At 40.1% G+C, this 25,513-nt stretch overlaps 2 protein-coding genes across 10 annotated transcripts in view; both read right to left on the reverse strand.

Moving 5' to 3' along the window:
• The window catches only part of LOC135705295 (protein kinase C, brain isozyme-like), a 147,479-nt gene that overhangs the window by 91,901 nt on the left and 30,065 nt on the right, over positions 1-25,513 (reverse strand). The gene's annotated exons all lie outside the window — the stretch shown is intronic.
• aay (phosphoserine phosphatase) overlaps positions 15,847-25,513 on the reverse strand; it is a 169,273-nt gene continuing 159,606 nt past the window's right edge. Inside the window, exon 7 of the mRNA XM_065226967.1 lies at positions 15,847-15,860. Coding sequence (XP_065083039.1) covers position 15,860 — 1 coding nt within the window. The 3' untranslated portion in view covers positions 15,847-15,859. The remainder of the gene's footprint in view (positions 15,861-25,513) is intronic.

Raw genomic sequence — 25,513 nt, forward strand, 5'->3', positions numbered from 1 at the left:
GAATACTGATGCAGTTTGATATGTCACATGACCAATTACGGCCCCTTCCCCGCGGTTCCAGAACAAGTCCGGAACATGTCCGGATGTGGCTATATGTGATATTAGAGATGAAATCAAAAAGTTTGGGAACCTCAAATTTGAATCGCCCTTTGATGCCATTCCAATAGCATAAACAAAACCACACTGAAATTCCAATTAACTTCAAAAACAACAACAACAGTTTGAAAAACTCAAGCTTCCGTTGGTTGTAAACAATTCTAGGAATTTCTCTCATTTCAACAATCCTGTCTCCCTTCAAAGCCGACAACTCCCAAAGGCTTTAGCACAAAACAAATTGAATTTGAGTTCAATCCTCTGATTACAATAACTCAGGCAGCGAAAAGACCTCCAAATGAAATGATTCGTACGAACCGAAATTAATCGCTTGTCGAACCGTGAAAAATCCCAACAATGACACTCAGAAAGTTTCCCCGAGCAGATTGTACCGCGCTAGCAAACTCGAGGCAGAAGAAAATCCATCCAAATGTTAAGTTTGGAGCAATTCCACGCCAAATGACGAGTCGGAAAAACTTGGTCTTCGCCGATTTACATGAAACTTTGCATAATTGTTCATTCAGGATTAAGGGTCACATTTTTGCAAAAAAAAAACGGCCATTTTGGATTTAGTAAAATTTTCAAAATGGCGTCTTTAAAATTTTACAAAACAACATCTGAGATATAGTTGTAGAGACAAGAATATTTTCACGGGAACAATTTTGTAAATTTTACAAGATGTCAATCATTGCCCATAACAAATAATTACGCTAAATTTCATACAAATATCGGAGGAGGCCTATTCGAACTTTTTCCCTTATTTTGCCTGGAACTGCTCTTTATGCAAAGTTTTTCGCAAAGCAGCATTATTGACAGCAAATTGAATTCATTAACTCCATTGTGCCAACTTTTACAGGGGAAGGAATTGAATATTTGGGCGAATCGGAAGATTTTGGCTATCCATGGACGCCGCCTGCTGTGTACTGCAACAAGATCGCTGCCACTGACGATCAATAATATCATCAATGGCAACCCAGAAGCCAGCCTACATCGATTCGGTGGAGAAAGTGAGAAAAACGGGCATGTGAAAAATTGAGCGTTAATTAATTAAGAAATTACTGGCTACCGTTGGCCAACTGACTGACTAATGATGACGTGACTGGTTTAATTCAATTGTGATGAGCTTGCTCTTGCTCTTTTCCCCTATCGATGGTACCTGGTTTTCGTCTATTGTGTGTCCGGCGGTAATAGTGCGATGATGGTGTAAAATGGCGTTTCGGTCAGTTTGGCATCAGTGATGGTGGCCTGTAGCAGCTGCCACTGATTGTTACACGAGAAATTGTTGCAAAATAAAACCATCCAGAGAAGGAAAAGGAAAAGAGTGCGGTTTCGTGATTAACGAGAATAAAGTGCCCGCGTTCCTATTCCATCTCGAGTGCCATCAATTTTAATCAGCGTCAGCGGAATGAGAGCAAAGTAGTGTGGTCCCGCCGGAGGATTCGTGGGAAGTGAACGGATCTGTCGGTATGTGGAGTGAATGAGTGGATGAACGAAGGAAAAACACAGAGGAAGAGACAGAGAGAGAGAGAGAAATGGAGATATTAATGAAGAGAGAGTGAACGAGTGCTTGTCAGACAGGGCAGGATACTGTTGCTAGATGTACGCAGGAAATGTAGGTCATACCGGGTAGCACTGTTCTACTTGTCCGATATTCATACGAGAGGATAAAATTTTCCAAGCTTGTAGCTTATCTGGTATTATATGCCTCCTTAGAACTCGTCATTTGAACGAAGCTTCTACGCTGCATAGTAAAAAGAATTGAAAAAATCAATTCAAGCACTTGAAGTGCTTCCATAAATTGAACCACCCACAGCGACCTGCTCAAGACCAACAACAACAGCAACAACCCTTAGCAATTAGAAAACAATATCTCTCAAACTAGAAATCGATTTCCATCATCATGGAAATCCCCACATTCAACAAGCTTCGGGCGAAAATCGGATACCCCTGTGTCCTCTTCCTCAACGGCTGCATTCATCCCGTGTTCAGGCTCGTGTTGTCGGATGCTGCCCGAGATGATTCCGCTTTGTTCAGCGTCTCTACGGCATAGATAGGTACCTCTATAGGTGCGGCATCATGGCGGACAGTCAAGCAGGCAGCAGGCTGAGCATTTCCATCTTTCATGGCCTCCTGGCTGCATTTACAGCATGGAATATATGCAACAGTGCAAAATAGAGGCGAACGATGCTCTGCTCTGCTCGTTTCTCGTTCTGCTTCCGTTTGAAACTGCTCCAATGCAATTGGTAGGATTTGTACTCGTATTTTGTAGCATTTTCTCCATATCGCCTGTTGTTATTCTCATCAGTGCGGTGCTTCTAGCCCTAGGTGCATATCGACATTACGGATTGACTGCAAACAGGATCGATTGAGGGTTTTTGAACTACACAGGCTGGAGTTAAATGGTGACGAGTGTTCTGGGCTCTACTACTGCTGAAACATTTGTGCACCCATCGTCGAATGAATTTGCAGAGGATGAAAAGGGAAATTAAGATGTTGCTAAGCAAGACCGACCAACGACTGATTATCGATTACGGCTGGGGTGAGTGTGCTTCATTTACATTGCATAACAAGTTCTATCATTGATGTAAGTTTGGCCCGGAACGATGTGATGAGATAAGGTCCGTTATCCGGTTTGCTTGGAATATGAAAATCTATGAACATTTTAAACACAAATCTGAGTAAATCAAACAGACAATCGGGTATCTAAACCGGAATTGATAAATCTCATGTACTCAATTAAAAGCTATCACAGGAGGAATACGATCATCAACGACTGCCAATGCTTTTGTCATTTTCAATGCAATCAATGGCACTCATATTCATTTGCAATGTTGATTAGTATTCCTCCAACTTCAATGTAAGTATTCCTTAAACTACTTTTGAAGTGTGCTCAGCAATTTCTTAAAATATACTTGAGAATATTCATGGAATTCCCTTTTGAGTTTCCATGAAATTCTCATAGGAATTGCATTGGAATACTGCATATAATACTTTTCAAGCTTTCATAAGAACTTCCTTGGAAATCTCATCAGAATTCCTTTTGAATACACCTTAGAATTATTGTGAAATTATCCTAAAAACTTACATAGGATTCTCCTAATAACGCTCCTGAAATTATAGCCAGAACTCCCTTAGAATAGTCTTCAGACTCTTTAAAATTCACCTGCAATTCTCCTCACAATTCTTATTTAATATTCCAAAGCATTCCTTAAGTTTTCTTCTTAAATACCTATGGAATCATGCTTCGATCTTCCTTTGCATTTCTCCTCAGAATTCTGTTGAAATGCACAACTATTCACACATTTTCCAAGTTAAATTGCTAGTTTTATCGATTTTATAATGCATTCTACAAGTTTAAATCATGGGCTGCAGAACCCTCATCAAACCAAAATTGTCACTGGAATTGCATAGTAATTGTTCTTAAATAATCTTTGAAAATTTCTACACACCTTGGATTGTTTTCTTAGAATTAAGTTAAAGCTCTTCTCGTCCATAGGAATACTTCTGAGAACATTCTCGAACATCACCTGAGCATTTACCAGCAGGTCACCAAAGCCTTGGAAGCATTTCATAGATTTCGTTTGTTTTCTTAAGAACCAAAATGGAATTCCAGTCTGAACGCTCTTAGAATGCTCATCAGCATTTTTTGGGAATATCCATAGAATTCTCTTTATGTTCCTCAAAATTCTACAGAAATCCTCCAGGTAATGCCACGAAATGCCAGAATCATGAATATTTTCTTCAAGCCCAAAGTTTGATGAAAGTTTTCCAAGATCTATTAATTTGATATTTGTTTTCAAATCTGAGATTTTGGAAAATATTCAAGATCCGGCGTTGGAATATTGGATCCAGAATTTTGAAAATATCACCAAATAATTATCTAAAGCCCTGTCCAATTTTTGTGCTTTAGAATCTGAATCATAATTTTAAAATGTTTATCAAAGCTCACAGTCTTGAAGATCCTGTAGTCCTGTAATCCGAAATCTCAAAAAAAAAATTGTTCCGGATCTTTTCAGGTGTCCTCAGAAAATTTGACATTTGCGCCAGATGATGAAGTCGTCTGCCAAGAGTTCTAGATTTGTGTGCCCAGCTGTCAAACATTCTCCACCCCAGCAGAATCCACCTATTTGAATTGCCCATCAGCCAAATATCCTGCCCAAATCCCAATCCCTGTAGTCCGAAATCCTTTCAACAAATTCCCCAATTAGTTATTCCTAGAAAGTTTTCCAATTCTATTAAGAAACTAAATTAAAGAGAACGGTTTCCAAATTTCATTTCAATTTTATAATTTTTGCTCATAAAATCGTTTACAATCCTCTGCTCAGTCTCCTACCAGAGCTAGCTCTGGCAGAGTATCGATTAGTTGTTTCTTTTGGAGCATGAGCTAACCACCGGGCCCGAACAATCGGGTACTCAGTAATTAATCGTGATGTCACTTTCTGTCTGTGTGTTTTTCCTTCGTGAGTCGACCTAATGCCTAAGCTTGGGTTCTTATCCTACTGATTACAATCAGTGAGTCCCTACTTGTTCGTGGAGGGTGTGTGCGTTTTGGTGATGAAGGCTAACATACTTACGATTGTTGCTGCTTGCTACCTGGGCGAACCACACTAAATCCGGATGAGTGGTTCGTCGTTCTGCTGACGGTTGAAGACGATCGTGTCAGTGAAACCAGTCTCCGTAAGACCAGTCCGTAGGTGATGATCGCTGCTGTTGTGTCGGGATCGTTCTCCCGATCGACGGTAGTATAAATCGTTGATTCCTGGTATGCCACGTGGACAGCTACTTGTCCTAAACGTGTATCGCGCCAAGATCTATGCCCAGTGGGCACCATAGCTACGTCCGCGTCGTCGTCGTGAGGGTGTGGGTAATGGGTTTCCAACGCATGGATGGATATCGGTGGCCGGATAGCACCAATACCGGTCAGCTTGCCGGCCGTCGCTAAGCCTCGTACTAGACTATCTTCTGTGGGCGACTTCGACGGGGTGGTATCGTACGGAGGGCCTCCAGTTTTCAATAAGTGAGTCGGGCTGATTACACTGGCGCTGTGGACCTTACTACGGATTAGGCAGTCACGTTGAATGTGTGACGCACGTGGGGCCCAGTTATTCGTCCGATGACCAACGCACTCCGAATGCACCATAGTGGTACGCTACCACGAGGCGATAGGGACACCCACGGTAACCTAGCCTGATACCAACCAACCAACGGTTCGTATTCGCTCCCGATTCGAGAATTTCACCGACAATGAAATTCCAACCTCGAATACCTTGGTAAAACGGTCACCAAGGCTCCAAAAAGACCCAAGTTGCACTAGTCACCTCGTGACTTCTGTAGAGAAAAATCTCCTTAGCATCACATTAGCTCAGGGAAGTCGATAAATTTTCCAACACGAAAAATTCCAAAACGGGGCTGGGAATTGAACCCAGCCACCTCCAACATTCGTAATCTCAGACATAATAAAATAAGATTCTAGAGAAATGTGGTGGTTACTTCATTAAGATAAGTTTAAGCCGGAAGCAGATTGGTTTCTCACTATTGGAACTTAATTTTTGGTATTTTCATACTTGTAGGAAATATACAAAACTCTTTAAAACATCCAGATTGTTGGATTCCGAGATATTTTAAATAGATTAATTATTTAGAAGGAAAACTTTAATCATTTTTCAAGATTGTAAACTTTGGAGATTTTTGTCAGCCAGATAGAGATTAATAAGTTTTGTTTGCTATGAAAATTCAGATTCAAACTTGAAAAAATGTGGCAACACTGGTGTGGTTTTGTCCGGTCAGTCGTCATCAGCAGCAGTAGCTTGAAAGCACAGCGCGTGGCGTTAAACATTGTTCTCCAGTACACAACGAAAGGCTGCCCGCAAGCAGCGAGCTGCAGCCCACATGAGTGTCCATTCATCGAAGAAGGAGAAAGAAGCCGCACAGCTACTGATCGGATTCAGTAGCTATTCGTGAGTCGCTGTGGGCCATAGATCCCAAGCGCGTCACCCTCGTTCCAAACAACATAAAGCTCACCAGCCTCATCTGTGTTGAACATCCTAATAGCTCAGCATTACTCATCCATCAGCAATAAACGGGACCAACATAAATTATTGTTGTTTAAGTGTTAATTTTCATTGAACGTTCGCTTGCCTTGCTGCCTGCCACATCACCCCCAAAGCTCTTTAACGTATCCAGCAGCCAAACGTTTTTGGTCAAATGCGTAACAGTATTGAAGTGGTACATAAAAATAGTCACAATCACCGATTACCACATGACCTTGTTAATTAACCAGAAACACTTCGAATTAAGGTAAGGTTTTCCCCAGGACGCTAGAAAAAGCAAAACAAAAATCTCGAATTTATATGATTGATCGCGAATATCTCATCAATTTAAAAAATATCCACCTCCACCTTGAAAAGAAGCGATGAAGGCATGTGAAGGCTTTTTCTCAAAACTAGACCTGTGCGCCGCCGACGATTTTCATACGCCGCTGCCACCGATGATTTTCATACGCCGCCGCCGCCAATGAAATTGAGCCGGCGCGCCGCCGCAACAAAATCTTTCACGCCACCGAATAACTTTATGTCACGCCGATGAAAAACCCATAGCACCTTTTCGGTAAAATGCACCTTGAACGCGCTGAAATGAGATCGTTTGTGTGGTGCAGCGATTGTCATTTAGTTTTTTGACGTTTGTTCGCACTTTCTCGATATAGCACACAGGAATGGTGGTGGATGGGATCGCATTTGCATAAAGGTGAATAAGTGACAATTATTAACAACACGTTAATATTTGAGCCTTTTTTTAATCTCTTACAGGTCCAAGTTGTGTGGGATTCTATGTATATCCGAAATACATCATGTTCAAATACATAAACAAAAAGTTAAATGAATACAATGCGCGTACAATCAAATATGTATCAGAGTAATACAAGCATATCATTTATCGCTATCAACATATTAATAACGTGTTATGCTCAATAAATGAAATAATTCCCAGGGCCCATCAAAATGTTACGTAATGCAACAGATTGCTTTTTAATACTTTGTAGGGGTGGGTAACGTTATTTTATTATACTTAATAAAAAGGGTTGTAACACTTTGCCATACGACTCCACCAATAAGTAGTTGACATACTTTTCTAAACAAATTCCTCATGCACGGCCAATGAGAACGACTTAAAATTGAGTAAGAGTTACTCATATTTGAGTTCAGGTTACTCAAATTCGCGAAAACGTAGGTCACTCATAGAATGAGTAAATTTTTCGACGCTTTTCCGAGGAAAACTTCTCGAATGTGAGGAAAACTGATTGTGGTTTTAGTCTGTCTACTAGTACACTTCTAAGCTATGTACAATTTTCTTAATTTTTCCCCATATTCGAGAAGTTTTCCCCGGAAAGTGTCGGAAAATTTAGTCCAACTATGAGTGACCTACGTTTTAGCGATTTTGAGTAAACTTAACTCAAATATGAGTAACGAGGGCTAGCATTTTTTGTCCATGTGCGATTGGTTTGGAGAGTATTTTTTTCTAAATCATTAAAAATGAACTCCCGCCGACCAACGGCACCGAAAGCAAACGGCGTGACACCGCCACGCCATCGCCGCCGGCAGAAAATAACATATCACGCCTCCGCCAAAAATATTTTGGTCTACTCAAAACACCTGCCAGGTACTGGCGCTGTCACATATGTTTTTCGTTCTTCGACTATGTCGGTTTCAGCTGGTTGTATTATGCCCTCTGATCTCATTTGTTTATGTGTATAAAGTGATAAATTTGTGGATAATTATGGAATCACTGGCGAAGCATGGATATTCTTGTGCTGAGATCGAGTTTGTGTGTGTATTGGCTAGTTTAAATATGCGCTTATAGCTGATATATAGCTAGTAACTAATTAATGAAAACCATTCGTTTATCAAATAGCTGATTAAGCCACCTAAACATGGTAAGATCTTTCTTATTTAAAAGTGAGTACACCGATTCATATTTTTTTTTCAATAAATTCCTATGATTTAGGTAAAAAGCTTCTAAGTATGTTTTCAACAATATCAATGAATATTATGAAGTGATACTATTGAAATCGATAGTTTTTGGATAATTTCATGCTGTCAAAAATGTGCAACTCCTTTCACCATAGCTTTATGGATCCCTTACAAACTATAAGACGAAGTTATAGCATTTTTCAAGATTTAATCGAGGAACACCTCTCTCCTCTTTTTATTTCTCATGATTTACATGATTTCATGATGAAATCGCAGATGCTAGGAAACAAATTTATCAGCAGTTCAATAATGTTCTTCATACCAACACCATTACAAAACAGTGTCTATTTTAAGATGATGCTCGCTTATGCCATGCGGGAACATTATTTTCACTTTCCAGTCGGCATATCACGGAATTCCAATCGAAAATCAAAAATGATGATTTCCCGCACTCGTTCATCCTACGTCAATTACATATCCGTGCACATGCGTTTGTCTGTATGCCCTCGGTAAAATCCAATAAAGATACTTTTTCACTCCTTGACCCATGTTTGCGTACGTGGACCAAAATCCTGTCATACGCTAAAGCAAATTTAAATTGAATCCAAGCGAAATTTGAAAACAATAGTCTGAACAGCAGCGGAGTGCATCCCGAAAGCAAATTGAATAAATGCTTCACTAACTGAAAAAATTGCTCAAACCAACCATCCACATAGTAGGCCATGCCATAAAAGGCCCTACCACATAAAAAAGCAGGATGACAGGGAAAGTGTGGTGAAAATCTATCAAGCAATTATCGCCGACGTGCAATAATGCAGGACATTTTGTGCCGAGAGTGGCGGAAAATTGACTCGCAAATAAAACCGAACGACGCGAACGTGAACGTGTGTGTGTGTGTGCCGCACGACCGATAAGTAAATAGAATCATATTTGTTCACACGTTTTTACGACCATCACCACCGCAGTGTCGAATAGGCTGAAAACATGCCTATATCTATTAACGATGGAATATTCACTACGCGATCAGATTTAAAGGGCTTGATGCCGGACCGAGCGGATTTGTGGGTAATTTACTTTCCATTTATCCATCTAACTAGGAAACAATGCTATATCTAATCGCACAGTGACATCAGACATGATGTTTCACTTGTTCAATTGTCATGATTTGCTCTCTCAGAAGTTTGACAGCCGTCAGTGTCAAGCTGTGAAAAGGCTTGTTTTTTTTCAATTGATGTACCTGAATTGCACCTCATTTTTTCCTTAGGAATTTGACAAATAGAGGGTCAATATGAATTTTCATGATTCCATGTTTTATGTGTCGATATCGACTTAGTATTATCTTCTGGGCTACTGCGATTGCTATTTCGATTTATTTTCTACAAATTTTCTGCTCCACATCTCAATGTGTCTTATGCTTCCTATAATAAAGGTTGAACACGAAAAATTACGGCATTTTTTGAGTAATTTTTTTCAAAATTTCACTGAATCAAGATTCATTTATTTATTTATTTGGTTATACTATCAACAGACAGCACAGGGCCCTAATGATAAAAATAATTTAGCCTGAATTACACAAATCGTCTGAAAGCAGTCACTTATTGTTCAACATTTCACGTGAAAAACAGAAATCAAAAATACAGGCTATTGCTATTCTAATAAAAACTCGCAGAAGGCCATGAATTCGACAGTTTGCACTATAGTTGGTACGACGAAAAGGCTATCTTATTAATGAGTTATTTCTCAAGCTACGTGCTCTTGCCTGAAGACACAGGAGTGGAACTTCAAATCAGAAAGTGGCTCCACTGGTCATTTGCGAACACTAGCGCACCTAGCGGTAGAAGGCATCTTCGGCCTGTAGTTAAGATAGGCAGCATGCTATGATAGTGTGAGTGCACATAGAAAGCCTATGTGGAACGCTACCACATCACATCGCTCGTTGAGCAGAAAAACGAGCACTTTTTGATTCACCGATTTGTTTGCACTTCCCCTTCTGTTCTGTGCTGAAGAGGTAGATGTGCCAGTAGAGTGGGACAGTCAATACGCGCACACTGACGCTGAGAGTGTCCAGACCTATCAGCTGACACCGATTGCGCCATGGAAGGTGATGCAGGGCCCAGCGAAGAAACCTGCGTTGAAAGCTTTCTATCCTGTTGGATCCATTTCGGTAGAAAGGATTCCAAACTGCTGATCCATATTCCAGTACCGATCGAACGAGTGCACAGTATAGTGATTTCAAAAAGTACACGTCTCTGAAATCTTTGGCTACGCGGAAAATCAGGCCTAGGTTTCTCAAAGCTTTATCCATTATATAAGAGACGTGTCTACTGATTATCTTTTTGGAATCCAAGATCACCCCAAGATCTTTCACCAGGCTCTCTCTACTAACACGAACACCCGACAAAGAATACATTGAAATCGTCTGTTTATGATAAACGAGGTCCTTCTAGTAAAATGTTGCTGTCATTCAGGTACAATAGGAAAATTAACGGGCCCAGATGGCTGCCTTGAGGAACACCAGAAGAGGCGGAGAAGGCGTTAGAGAGGCAGTCTCCAATCTTGACGTTAAGACACCGACCGGACAGCCGCTGAAGCCAAACCTGGCGGTTTGAGCAACCGCAATTTCGTGGTTGATTTTGTCGAAAGCGGATGACAAATCTGTGTAGATAGCGTCGGTCTGCAGTCCTTCAAGCATTCCGTCAACAAACGTACGTAGTGAAGCAGAGGAGATTCGAAGTAGTTGATCTTTTCGGCATGCTGATCTTCGGAGATGAGCTGCTTGCATTTTACAAAATAAGGTCCTGCACCACTATTGTGAATAATGTCGATACTGCACACAGCGCAGAAATACCCCGGTAGAGGTGTGAGTGAATTATCGATGCACTTCTTCATCAGAATAGCAGGAATTCCATCGAAGTCGAAGATTTCAATTTAGAAGCAGCTTTGATAATCATGGAGTCAACAACATCTTAGGAGTGGTGTTGAGTACTTGGCACTGATGTAATACGCGTATCTGTCAAAATATAAGCAATTATAACGGAATTTGAAGGAAATAAACCAACACACTCAAAGCTCTTTATCTTAGGAGTATAATATACATCATCATAACATCGGGTAGGGGAAATTTTCCCCTTCCTGACGATGCTGTTGGTTTGCGTGGGCGTTCTTCGGGTAGCGAGTAAAGGGCCAACAAACCATTTGTTTACAAATGGCTTTTGCGCCGTTTTCAAATGTTAGCACTGATATGATTACATCTCTTGCTGGAACGTTTAAGAAGTGTGCCCGTGAAAATTTTCCGGTTGTCAAATTGTTCGTCTATGTTTTTTCGTCGCGTTTTTTTAGAGAAGTTCGCAACCCGAGCAAAGTTAGAGATCAAATTGAAATCAGAATTTGCTGTTATGATGTAACTTATTTTGAATACTCCATTTGATCTCATTTTGGTTGACTTAACGGTTAACACAGCAAAAATGAGAGCAACATTTTACACTGTTGAATCAAACGGAAAACTAATTCTGCTTTCAATGAAATCAATTTGATTACTGATTTTGCATTCATAATGTTTAACTGAATACGGGCCTGTCGTAAATGGTTAGCATCCATGCTTCTCACGCTGAAAGATTTGAGCTCAAATGTCACCTCGGGCTAATCACGAATGACCTAAAATGTGTTAAACAAAATAAATAAACAATAATCGTTCGTTCAACGACAGATGAACTTAAATCAAATTTTAAACAAGAAATTAACAGCAGAACTTCAAGTTAAGTTGCTTTGATTTAAAAAGTCTTGACTGCATAATGAAAGCACAATATGATATCAGACTTCTGTCGCGACAATTGAAATCAAAATGAGTTTTCATTATGATAGGAACTGCAAACTTTAATATCGATTTGCTTTCATTTTGTTAACCGACTTTGCTCGGGAAGTGCAGACTTTTATGGCCGAGCTAAGGATAATTTCAGGTCGGTAGCATCGATACTGCAGCCGGGGCAGTGTACTTTTACTTTTGAGCGTCTTCACTATTCTACGTGAAGCAGTGTTGTGAAATTCGCATTTTTTTTTTTTTTCATTTTGGGAGTATTTCCCAAGCAATCAAGAAGAGACTGCAATGGGCCAGCACGTGTCCAGGACAGATTTCGAGTGGTGTTACACCGAGGAACCGCATGCCAGTCGAAGGAAGATTATCCTGCAAAAGTATCCGCAGATCAAGAAGTTTTTCGGTTATGATCCGCAGTTCAAGTTTGTGGCTGGTGCCATGGTGCTAACGCAGTTTGCGATGTTGTTCATAATGAAGGACCAATCGTGGAAGATGATTTTCCTGGTGGCATATTTCTTTGGAGGGATGATAATCATTCGCTAGAGCTCACCTGTCACGAGATTGCTCACAATCTGGTTTTTGGACATGCAAGGCCGATGGCAAACAGGCTGTTTTGATTTTACTGCAACCTCCCGATCGGAGGATCGGATGCATCCAACGAAACTTTTAAGTGCAAAAGAATCATTACCAACATAGGAGGAAATTCGGTAAGATCCTTCCATTGCATTATTTTATGATTCTTCAATATTTTACAAATATTTACACATTACACACAACTACACATAGTAACTCGGAGCGTTTGGTACGGTATGTCCACGCATCCTTCCACCCCTGTAGATTCAAGAAATGTTCCAATCCATTTCCAAGAATCATCTTTGCGGCAAATACAACGCAGTAGGCCTGGCCGTATTGATGTTTATATCATATCTCATATATGCTGTGAACATCAATTAGACAAGAAAAGTGATTATACCCAGGCTTCCAGTGCGCGTATCGTCGCTTGTGAGACGCACGAACAATAATCTCGCATTCATGGTCGAGTCGTGCACATGAGATGTATTTTTCTCTATATCACGATCATTCAATACGTCGCATCTCACATGCTCATAAAAGTTGTGCGACACACGACTTGGCAGCACAATACATTTCCTAAAGGGTGTGTTTCATGGTACTTAATCGCATGCGACGTCTCATGAGACGAAGCTCATGAGATTAGCTCACAAGATCTTTTCATGTACGGAGTTGTGCGTTGTGCTTTTAGATTTACATGCGAGAACACTTTTTACTTGAGTAAGCTGATGGCATTAACATTTCTGATGTGATATTTCCTATCTGCTACATGATAAGATATTTGATACATGCTCGCGAACTGTTTATATTTACAATACATACAACTAAATAGTGGGTCATGTTTGTGTCCCGGTATAATGTTATTTCGATTTATTTTGAGGTCCTCAATGAATGTACCTAATTTTATGGATTCATGGAAAAGTACATGAGAATCAGAATGAAAATATACTTTTTTTTATCAACAACTTAAACATCACAATAAATTGCAAGGTAGTCAAAAACACGTGCGACTCTAGACTGCGGATCTTGAAGATGATCGGGGCTAAACTTCCGCGAGGGCAACGCGATTCTCTGTTGGGTATCGGATCAGCAATCGTCACGTCGCGACTTATCTACGGTATCGGGCTCGTCAGTAGAGCGAAGGATTCGGTGGTGCAGACTCTTGCACCCATCTACAACCGGATGGTCCGGTTCGCCTCAGGGGCGTACGTCACCAGTCCGATTCCAGCGATTATGGCTGAAGCAGGCACTTTGCCATTCGATTTAATGATTATGCAAGCCATAATTCGTGCTGCAATTCGTTTGATGGAGAAGGATTCCAGGAATATCGATCTTCCAGTTGTGGAACGAGCGTCCGATCGCCTGGCGACGATTGATGTAGAGCTTCCAAACATCGCTGTACGAACACGTCTAGCCAACCGAGAGTGGTATGAACCCAAGCCGCATATTGTTTGGGATGTGAAACGGAAGGTGAAAGCTGGGGACCCCCCGAATACAGTGCGTCCCATCGTGCAGGAGTTGCTGGCTAACCGGTTTAGCCGTGCTTTGGCTATTTATACGGATGGTTCTAAATGCGAGAACATAGTTGGAGCAGGTGTATTTTGTAGCAGCATTCAGCAAGCAATAGGTCTTCCGTCACAATGTAGCGTTTTTTCGGCGGAGGCCTTTGCAATCAAGTCGGCCGTCATCGCTGCAAGAGCATCAACCGAATGTGTTATAATTCTGTCTGATTCGGCCAGCTGTCTTTCGGCCATAGAGAGTGGTAGATCGCAGCATCCGTGGATCCAGGAAATCGAGCGCTTAATACGTGGACGGCCGATCCACCTTTGTTGGATCCCTGGTCATGCCGGAATTCGCGGTAACGAAGAAGCAGACCGTCTAGCCAGTGAAGCACGAAACAGTCCACCAATCAACGTTGCCGTACCAAGAATTGATTCCATCAAGAACATGAACCAAGTCTTTCGTCAGCTATGGGAAGCACGTTGGGCACAATTGACAGATGTGAAGCTGAAGGAGGTCAAAAGGGAAACGAAGAAGTGGATCGATCAGTACAGCTCTGCCGATCAACGCATACTCACTCGTCTGCGCATTGGTCATACTAGGGTTACGCATGAATTTTTGCTGAAGAAAACAGCTCCGCCAGCATGTGAATGCTGTGGGACCGTTGTTGACGTTCGTCACATTATTCTGCACTGCAGAAAATTTGAAGCGGCCAGGACGAAATACGGAATCGATTCCACAAGCCTTTTTACGGCGTTACGCAACGACGATGATTATGAGAAGCGGTTGCTGAAGTTTCTGCATGAAACCAAACTTTATCGGAAGCTTTGAAGGGCGAAGATAGAATGGAAAGGAAAATGCAGGATATAGGAAGAAAACGAAGCGGAGGATGAAGAACAAGCAAGCGATGCAGAAGAAAAATGAAGTCTGAATGGAAGAAGATGTCGGACAGGAAATGGAAGAAGATGCAGTGGAAGAATGTTACCGATGAATGTTGGAAGCAAATGAGTTCATGAAGAAGATGCTGAATGGAAATCGAAGAAGATAAAGTGAAAAAGGATGAAGATGAAGCAGAAAACGAAAGTACTACAGAAGACATGAATGATTATGAAGATGCAGAAGAATGAAGATAAATATGAAGCGCAAGGAAGGAACGGAGAAATCGAAAAATAATGTGGAAAAGATATATGGAAGATCATGAAGAATGAAGATGGTGAATATAGGTATAGAAGAAGTAAAGAAGAAATTTATGGAGAAGAAGTGTAAACCATGAGATGAGCATGCAGACGATGAACCAGGAAACGAGCAAACGATAAGAAAGCTAAGTGAATTTTGAATTGTATCGTAAACACTAACACTCACCCTCACATCACTCTGAACACACCCACACACTGTTTACACAAAAATCAATTGAACTGACATGAATGCATCCGCAGGATGTAAAATGTCAATAATAAACAACAACAACAACAACAACAATAAATTGCACGCAGTTGAGATAGGTATATATTGGGAAAACCACGTAAACAAAAACTTTTTTTTTCGACTTTTAAACAAAAGGTTATCATTCATTAAATAAGCAATATCTTCTTCTTTTTGGCTTTAACATCCCAATCTCAATTGAAGTTACGCCATCTTTAACCGCTTCCCCCATTTTTTAGTAGAGAGCTTTCTAAACCTGGTAGGGTAGAACAGGGAATAAATGCACCCCGGGAAAAGCAGCCGATTTGGTTTTTAAAAGCTATTCCACTCTTAATTATAGGATTTTTGTGCCAAAATACTAGTTTAAGGGGAAGCAGACCGCTCCGAAAAAAAAATTACGTTTTGATTTTTCTAAAAATATTGAAAAAAGTATAAATCTAAAAAAATCACATTTTTTCTAATTTTTTAAAGAAAATTCACGTGCAAAAACATGTTTTATAAGTCATTATGGCACAAAGTTGGACTCAAAAAACCACAAAACATCAACTTTTCGGTTTTTCTGAGAATCCATTTTTTTTTTCATGATGGGATAGAAAAAAAAATTTTGCATGTAATTTTTGACAAAAATCTAAGGAAGAAACTGATTTTCGTGGATTTTTGATAATTGTTCCCAATATTTTTAGAAAAATAAAAACGTACCGAAAATATTTTTTTATTTTTGGGCCGGTGAGCTTCCCCTTAAGTACAAAACTAGCACTGTGGCTTGTCAAATTTATAAACTTAAAACGGGAATGCTATGAAAAATTGAATCGCGCATTTTGCCCCGGGTGCATTTTGGACTACCTGGTGCCTACCATTTTTGCATGCGTATATTGTGTCGTGTGACAGATATATGATATGATGATACTCTATCTGGAGTGTCGGGAAATTTTCCAACCCCGAAAAAATCCTTACAAAATTGATCATAGTTGGCCACATCATTTGAGTTGTCAGATTGCAGTTTGGCGAAATGGAAGTGGAAAAGAAGTGCACTAATTGTTTTAAAAGCTTTTTGTTAATTTTGCAACGCTATCTAAAGGTTTTTTGAAGATTAAACCAAAAATTATGATTCTTTTGCGACCAGTAGAACGAGAAATGAAAGTTCAGTTTAAAATAGGATAAGAGTAAGTTACAGTCGTTTCCCAAACTAATGTTAAATTTTCAGCTTTAGTGATTTTAAATAGCGACAAGCGACATTTGAAGATTCCCGTTTTCCAAGGCTACAAATATTGCATTAGCTGCCCATAAACTGCGAAGACTGCTTTTTTAGCTGTTCTAAACCATCCCTTCCCCCGCGTAGGCAGTTCTTTTTCGATACCCTCTATATAGTTTTTAGTTTATTAATAGGCCCATACCGTAATCCGGTAAACAAGTCTTTACCCGTGAGACTAGTTCACAAAAAAGCACTCATTATTTTTATCGAAAATTTTCAGCGAATACCATGTATCTGTAGCCACTTAAGCAGTATTACACGCTCGTCAATGTGTCCGTTGTGTAGATTAAATTTCCTAGGAGTAAAGAACCTATCATCATAGCAGTAAAAAAATACGAGTAGAATGGTGGAAGAGCAACCGAAAACAACGAAAAATTCATTGAAGAACTTTTTTCTAACGTAACTGCTTTGGGTAATAGGTAAACGCCAGACCTTTACTCCATTGAACCGCAGAATTAAACATCTTTAAAAGCTCCATCATGGTAGTATCAAGCATTTGGTATTTGACTCATACGATGTGCAATACATGACGTGATTCGAGTAAGTATCAATAAGTTCTTTAATAACAAATTTACTGTTTTCATTAGTTTTGCAGCAACCAAGTAACTGAATTTGTTTCTGACTGCTTTCTAGTACAGGGATCTCCCAAACAGCGCGGTGGATTGTGTTGTTCCCCCAGTCAATCGAGTACATTTTATTGTTTGTGATTAGTTTCAATCATGCTGATACTAGTATCCTACAAAAATCCGCTCAATATGTTGGATGACAGCCGAGACATTGCGGTGGGTGGCCTGCACTACTCACCACGCTATTCAGGGGATTTAATAGATAGGGTTAGGGAACTATTCTCAGACCATGTCCCTGAGTTATATTGTCAGAGAGTACCAATGAATGAGAAACATCCACGATAGCAACAATTCTTCAAATGCAGTACTGCCAACAGGATAACACCACCATGATGCCACCATGGATTGGATTGCAAGAAAGAATTTATAAAAAAATTATTAGTTAGTCATATGATTAGCACAAAAGAGCTCAAGGTTATTCGTCACGAAGGGTCACTGTGATCAGCCGGTATTCGAAGAGCCACTTTACTGCCGTTATACGCATAAGAGTCACACGGTACATAAAGATTGTATAGAACATGGGACAGTTATGCGTATAACGGCAGTTCAGGTAACATACAATTACATATATTTGATTCAACGTAGAGAGTCCTAATAGTTGGGCCTATTCTGCGCGGCGTGTGAGGTGAGGTGACAGTGAAGTGATGGTGAAGTGACAATTGTCACCTCGGGTGAGGTGACTCTCCATTTGATTTTCACGGAGAGTCACCTCACTCGAGGTGACATTTGTCACTTCACAAGTGACAACGTGTCACCTCACCTCACACGCCGCGCAGAATAGGCCAAAGTAATCCCTAAATACTTAAGAATCAGAGTGACAAGCCTGCAAACTATGTATCAATGCTGTGACACAACACGACTGTTCCTTTTTCCGAGACGCGAGTTTGTTCACAGCATCAACTATCAGTTTGCAGGTTTGGTACTCTGATATAAATGTGAGTTCGGTAAAATGGATCACTGCAAAGAGCCAATGGCCTCTTCTACCTTGCTTAAACAGGGATCTCTAAACCAAATGACGTAATAAAAGTAACGGAGAGTTGCATCGCTCTCTATTTCATAACTGTTTAAAAATTAGTTTGGCAAAAAGGGAAACTGAGTAGAATTTTTAAAATCAAACCTCTGCATGCAATCGGTTTTGCTCATCATCTTGAATCTCATATCTTTGTAACTGTTTAAGCCACTCAGTGGAAGGTATTTGGGTTATTTTGAATTATCGTGTAGTTTATACGCAGAATGGAATAAAAATATACAGGAGGGTGACGTTGGTGGTGTATTTTATTTTTATTGGAAATGAAGCACATATTGAACGCATGGGGCGTTAATTTTAGATCAATTATCAATATCCCAAACAGCTATCAAAACTCAGTCATATGCATGTATTTATTTTGCCTCTCTGATTCCTGATAAGGCTTATATTAAAAAAATAAACATTTTATTTGAAGTATAACATTCAGATCACGACTCTCATTCAAAGATACGTTTTTTTTTAAGTTTTACTAAAATCATCCTTCTCTAAAAGGTTAGAGTTAAGGCGAATGAATAGAATATTGTTCAGTGTCTCCTCTTTCAACTGAGCTCTAAACTTAGTTAGCACAATCGGTAGAGCACTGAAAGTGCGTTCAACGCTAACTTGCGTGCACGGGATCGCCAGGATGGTGGAAACTAAGGAAAACAAACTTGGTTTGGCAGCTTTCGATCTAAACCACCATTCCAAAATGGTCTCCTCTTTTCCGTCGATGGTTTGCAGCTTCAACCTTGGCAGTCGAGATAAATCGTTCAGTTCGTCGATAACTTCGGATTCCTCTTTATTGTTGGTTGCATCATCCAAGGATTGCAAATATGCCTCAAATGCATCGTTTGCAACATCTCTCTTTTGAGATGTTGATGCTACTTGATTTCTACCGGAAAGATCTTGTAAATTGGTCCAGGTTTGCATCAAGAAATCCTATTGAATTGACAGAAGAGCATATTAATCGTTATTAACGCATAAATAAATTTCACATACCAAAGCCAAATCTCTTTGTTCATTAGTTATGAATGGGCTGTTTCTGAAATTAATTCGTTGGTCTACGAAAATTGCAGCAAGGAATACTTTGTTCGTCATTAACATGAGCCGTCTCTTATCCATGTTTGATAGGAGTGAAGCAGCCAGATCGCTTTCCATCGTTTTCAAAATAAACGAACTTTTTTCCCATATCAAAAAGAGGTCTCCGAAGGTCACTTGTGAATGTTGCAGTTTTACTGTAGCCTCTGCTACTGGTTTGAAGACAGTGAGAAACGTTTCTATAAAATCCCATTCTTTCGCGCTAATAACATGTTTCTCTTCGTTGTCGTTAAGCGAAACAATGAACTCTTTCTCCTTTGAAAGTTATTGCATCATGATGTAACTACTGTTCCATCTTGTTGGACAATCGAGTTTTGGTCTCCGATGCTTGCTCATGGCGAACATTTTCTTATACGGCTGCTTGCGTAACTGCTTTACAGAACAACGAATGACCGTTAGCGAAGACTTCACGGTTTTTAAGGTATCCGAAACCGCAAGCTGCAGGGTATGCTCTGCGCACCTGACGCCTTGCAGAATTCCTTCCACCAACTTAGCCCGTCCAGTATATGTAGAATCGTTTTCCTCTTCATCGACCTCCTCGCCATCATCATCATCATCATCATCATCGTCATCATCGTTGCTATTGTCACCATCACCATCTTCTACCAATGATTTCTCGTTATTATCACAGCTAAGAATAGCGTCCAAATCGTTGATGGCCAGATCTTGATACTTTTTCAATTTGTTTACTGTGGCATACATGTTGCTGGCGTTGTCTGTCGTGACACACAGCAAACATCGAATGTTTATTCCGAATGGTTCTAGTACGCCTAGGATCTCGATCGTGAGATTTTCCGCTGTGTGCCTGTCCTTAAGCTCCAGAACATTCAGTGTTCGAACTTTAATCAGCTTGTTTTCTGGACACTGAACGTTGACACCTAGAAACTCCCGATCCATTCGTGATGCTGTGTCTATTTTCAAGCATATCATTTTTCCGTCCATAGCATTCGTGATGATGGTTCTTATTTGCTTTGCAACATTTGTCAAGACGCTGTGTATGGACTCCGGATCTAAGTGCTTTATCTTTAAACCTTCAAATAAGATAAAAATATGGTTTTATCTAAAACATGAATGTGGATGAAAGTCTCGCATCAAACGCAACCCTATTTTGTATTTCGTGCGAAACGAAATTCCTATAAAAAAAAAAATTGTATGAGAATTTCGTTTTGAACGAAATACAGATACGTGGATTAGCGATTGTTATCCACCCAAGGGTAATCTCGTGTGACGCTTTCATTGAGTGGAGCACTAATACTCACCTTCCTCAATTGGTCGGATGATCCGTTGAAATGCCGGATACCGGAAAACATTTAATGGTAAGCCGTTTGCAGTTACTAGCTCAACCATTGACTCCATGTATATCTGCTGATCCATACGAACATCAATTTTTGGGACCTTCCTGGGCGTAGACTGAGTATCGTCCTCCTCAAGAATTCCTAGTTGAATAGCTAGAGGTTTGTGTACAAGCCTGTAGTGCCGCTGGTAGCTGAATTTTCTCAGATCTTTTATTTTCTTCCCACATGTTTTGCAAGCAGCTTCTTTTCCAGCAAGATTTATATCAAACAAATCTTCATCTTTAACGATACTATTCAAAGACATAACTTAAAACACATTCCAGATACGTGATAAAAATAAACACTATGCTCAACAGCATTCGATTGGCAATAACAAACAAACTGTCAGAGTAAATTTACAAAAAGGCGCATTTCAACTCGTCAATGTATCATCAACTTAATTAATAAGTATTATGTACAGATTTACAAAAGTTAAATTTGCACGGTGACAATGATTTACCTAACGTATAATGAAATTAATTTGGGATTAATTTGCTTGGATGTGTAGATATTCATTCTCAGAAAATTGAAACTGATTCAGTGAAACACGCTTTTTTTCAAATGGTGGTCTTGCTGTTTAGTTTATTTTATTTGTCATTTCAAAGCAGAACAGAGACGTCGCATTGAGATGTCTCATTGAGATGTCTCACTGAGACGTCTCATATATTTATCTCACTATATTCCACATGTATACATTGCGAGGGAAACGAGATGAGACAACAACTTGTGAGGTGCACGACAACAATATGTGCGTGTGACGTGTCCCTCTCACAATAATAGTGTCGCGTCACCTCAGCTTGTGTTGCTCCTGACGAGACGAAGAGAAATGTGACAACCAGTTTCACAGCTCACTGTCGCATATATGTGTGCATGAGATTTCCGGAAGCCTGACTCATCTAACCTAATCATTTTCCAGGATGCTTTCTCGTACTGGCTGCGTTTGTATTAAATTAGATTAGATTAGACATCTCTTGCTGGAACGTTTAAAGCAACTCCAGTAATCTGTTGGGGCTACAAAAACAGCTACGAACTTAGTAGAGAACAGTTGGCAGATTTCCGGCTCACTCGAAGCTTCAGCGGCATTCAACTTCATCGTCGATGGTAATCCATTCTCTTTCCTCTGACTTTAAACATAGTTCCAAATGGAGCTTCGGATTAGATTTCATGGACAGCGGCGCCGGTGGTGTAGTGGTAAGCGTGATTACCTCTCACCCCAGCAGGCCTGGGTCCAATCCCAGTCGGCGCCGCCGAGATGTTCTGAGGCATAACATGTCTGATCACGCCTTCCTTCGCAAGGGAAGTAAAGCCGTTGGTCCCCGGTTCATGAGTTGATGGATCGATATGTAGGGTCCAGGTGTGGGAGCTGCCTTCCTGGCGTCGGTAGCATTGGTGCTCAGCACGGAAAACAAGATCGACGGAAAACAAATCAAGGAAAAAAATAGATTTCATGGATGCTTGAATGTTGCGCTGATAAGCAGATAAGCAAGCTTTACTCAATTTTTGGTAACGATGGTTGATACGCAAATAGTGCTGTTTGAGTAGAAGTGTTTTGGTCTTCGAAAATTTCCGAAAAGCAGCTGTTTTCTTTGTTTTTATAAAGCGCAATTCGCGTGATTGCCATACTTGGAAGATTTAGCAGTCTTCTTAGGAACGTGGCGGTAGAATGTTTGGGAAAGTTTGTGTAACACTGTCGGCGTTCTCGTGATCTAGTAGGGTTTCCAAATCAAGTGTGTTCAAAACAGTAATAATGTTTTTGTAGTCGGCCTTGTTGAAATCATAACTCAACGTTTCTGATTTATCGTTGAAAACTGGAAGCTTCTTGTCTTTAAGGATTATGTGTAGGGGTGGGTGAAATAGCACGTGTTTCACGAGTGCATCTGGACTCACTGAGATGTCTGAAGCAACGTCTTGAAGGCTTACACATAAGTCCAACATTCGTTGAAACAGTGGGTAATTTGGCGAAGGCATTGGTGCCTGATGGGAATGAAGACTTTTCCGTGTCTGCTAAGAAGAATGCATTTTTAAGGATAAGAGTGTATGGAATAACAGTAGGCATTTGGTTGTCAGAATAAGTTCATTTGTTCACATCATGGCTTCACCGGAACAAGCACTTCGCGATTCGATCCTGCACGCTCGAAACTTACTGCCTGGCACTTTTCAATCAAATTTCTGGGCAGGAATTGTATACCTCGGTTGAACGGAATAGTGCCCCGGAAGAATTTAAAATCAAAAATTCCCCCAAAAATTCCTTGTCTGGCAAACAATCTGCAGTTGTGGGCTGAAAAACGAAACTTTCGTTGCTTTTGGGACCAGGAAATTTACCAGGAGGCGTGCCTACGGAAGAGACTACTGAATTTTCTGGGGTAGCATATGCTGAATTGCCTATTCTGGCCGGACTTGGCAAGCTGCCACTACTCAATTTCCACCAAACAGAGGTACAGCGAAAATGTCGTCACAGTGACTCCCAAGGAGATGAATCCGACCAATTGAGGAATTTTGAAGCACATACTGAAGGTGGAACTGCAATTGACCTGAAGGATTTGAGCGGCAATGGAATTTGGCAGCCAAACAAGTGGGAACAGGGCTCGTGCAAAGATGATGAGCCGTGTACGAAGAAATGTTCGAGCAATTACCTATTTATTACTGAAACAATGTTCTTACAATATGCATAATACATACTAATGTATAACTGTTATATTGAACTATGAAAAACAAAACGCATTTTAAACCCCAAAAAGATTTTCGAGTCCGGAAAAATCGTGTTTAACCTTTAATCCCTTCGATATCGGCTCATGAAGCACTGTAGCATTTTTCTAGCACAGTTAAAGTTAAAAATCAACTGTAGACAATATTATTATCAACATTACACGTTATTTAACAAAACCATCGTGAAAAGTGATGGTTAAAAATGTGGTTTAAAAAAAATTGATTGAATTCTTTTGAATGTTTGTCTCCCTTAAAATGTAGCATAAATCAACCCCTTTCCAAGCAAATTACTTCAATATGAAACAACGAAATCATTCAAGCACATAAACTCAAGCCAATCCTTTTCAATCTTTGCCGTCAACGAACATTGACATTCATCCATAGGCAAATTTCACCGGCATTCTGACGAAATCACACGCCTACAACACATCGGAAGCCAAATAAAGGAAATCTTACCCGCCCTGTCAAACAATAAAAGTCACGCTAATAAATCTTCCCACAAAAGCGTGATGAAGCTTATTTGTTGGCAATCCAGCAACGTTCGTTACGTATCCCCAAATCACACCCGAGTAAACAATGGCATTCAAATTCATCACCACGGGGAGGGGAGAAAGCAATATGCGTACGTGTAGTTACCTACCTACATATCAGAATCCGGTCTCTGCTGTCATCGTTTGAATGTCAATCGAAAGAAAACTTCATTCTGTCGGAGACGTCGTCGTTGTCATTGATGGCAGTGGATGACGCGTCTCTCGGTGATAAAATTATATCCTTGCTCCGATACCCAACTACCTAGTAGGCGACGAACCACAGTGGGGTGCAGGTCGGCCGTAATTTTCATGTTTTGTTCTAAAATAGGAATGTATATTCCCTATAGAATCGTTTCACTAAGATTCATTTCATTCATTACTGGTAATTTGAAGGTAAAGCTGAAATATTAGTATTTAAAAATATATTTTCTGCTGAATATTGGAAACTTCATAACTATAACTCAGAACCACTTGTATATTATCTTAAATAGTCATTTTATATCAAACGGTAAACAGTGACTATTAATCTGTTTAGCTGGACTCGAAGAATTATATATTTGCTAAATAGCCTATTATGTTTTTTTTCATTTGCGAAAACCATTTTGTAGCTTAAATGTGTGCAAAATTGATGCATATAATTGCGTATGAATAAAAACATGTCCCCTCCTTTCAGGATACGGCAATACAATTTTGTTCAAATGTGTGCTAGTTCATTAATTTTTGTAACTTCTGTTGATATCTCATTATTCCCGAAAAATTAGTAGATGGTCCTTGCCATCACTCATATAAACAATTTATTATTAGCATAGGTAAACAAAAATGCCTCTATAACGTTTATAATATCAAATCTCAAAAAATTAAGAACTTTATTAGAAAGTTATTAAATTTAGTCATTTATCTTATTTTTTCCATTGGTAATTTATGAACCATTCTAATGCAATATTTTATGTTTCGACTATTATCATCAACTCTTGATTAAATACTCATTATATGATAATCCAAACACGCTAAAAAGTTAGAAAAATAATTATGACCGACTTTTGAATGGATCCACCCCACTGTGCCATCACGTCCCACGCAGCAGCAACAATAGCACAAACCACGTGACGTTACGTGCGTGTCTGGTATGTGAGTGGGATTGTGTCTTTCCTCTCCTGAGTCCTGGCCAGTCACGAGCCAAGACATGGCCAGCTTTAATGTAGCAAAAAAGGAACAATTTCCCGAACAACGACCGGGTGCCAGATTGCTTTTTCACATCATCACACCGTCGTCGTCGTCGCCGTTGCCATAGCATACTGCGATCCCTTTTCTGTTGCTGCCGGGGTTCGGAGTGTTGTTGGAACTAATTGATGTGCGGACAACTCCTGTACCTACAAGCCGGGTTTAGCCGGGCAGAGATTCGGCTTGCCAGAGGTGTTATTCTTTCACACCACGTGCACACATGTGACATTTTGTGTGGACCGAACGGATAAAGGAACCCGTAGGCACGTCGGAAAACAATGACATACACAAAATGAACATCAAACTCATTCTGGGTCTATTAATGACAATCTAATCACATGCAGATAGGCTGATGAACTGTGTTACAGAAACCTTTG

Source organism: Ochlerotatus camptorhynchus, unplaced genomic scaffold (genome assembly GCF_037179485.1).
Source record: "Ochlerotatus camptorhynchus isolate MF236.1 unplaced genomic scaffold, CSIRO-AGI_Acam_v1.1 ptg000265l, whole genome shotgun sequence".
Taxonomy (NCBI): Eukaryota; Metazoa; Arthropoda; class Insecta; order Diptera; family Culicidae; genus Ochlerotatus; species Ochlerotatus camptorhynchus.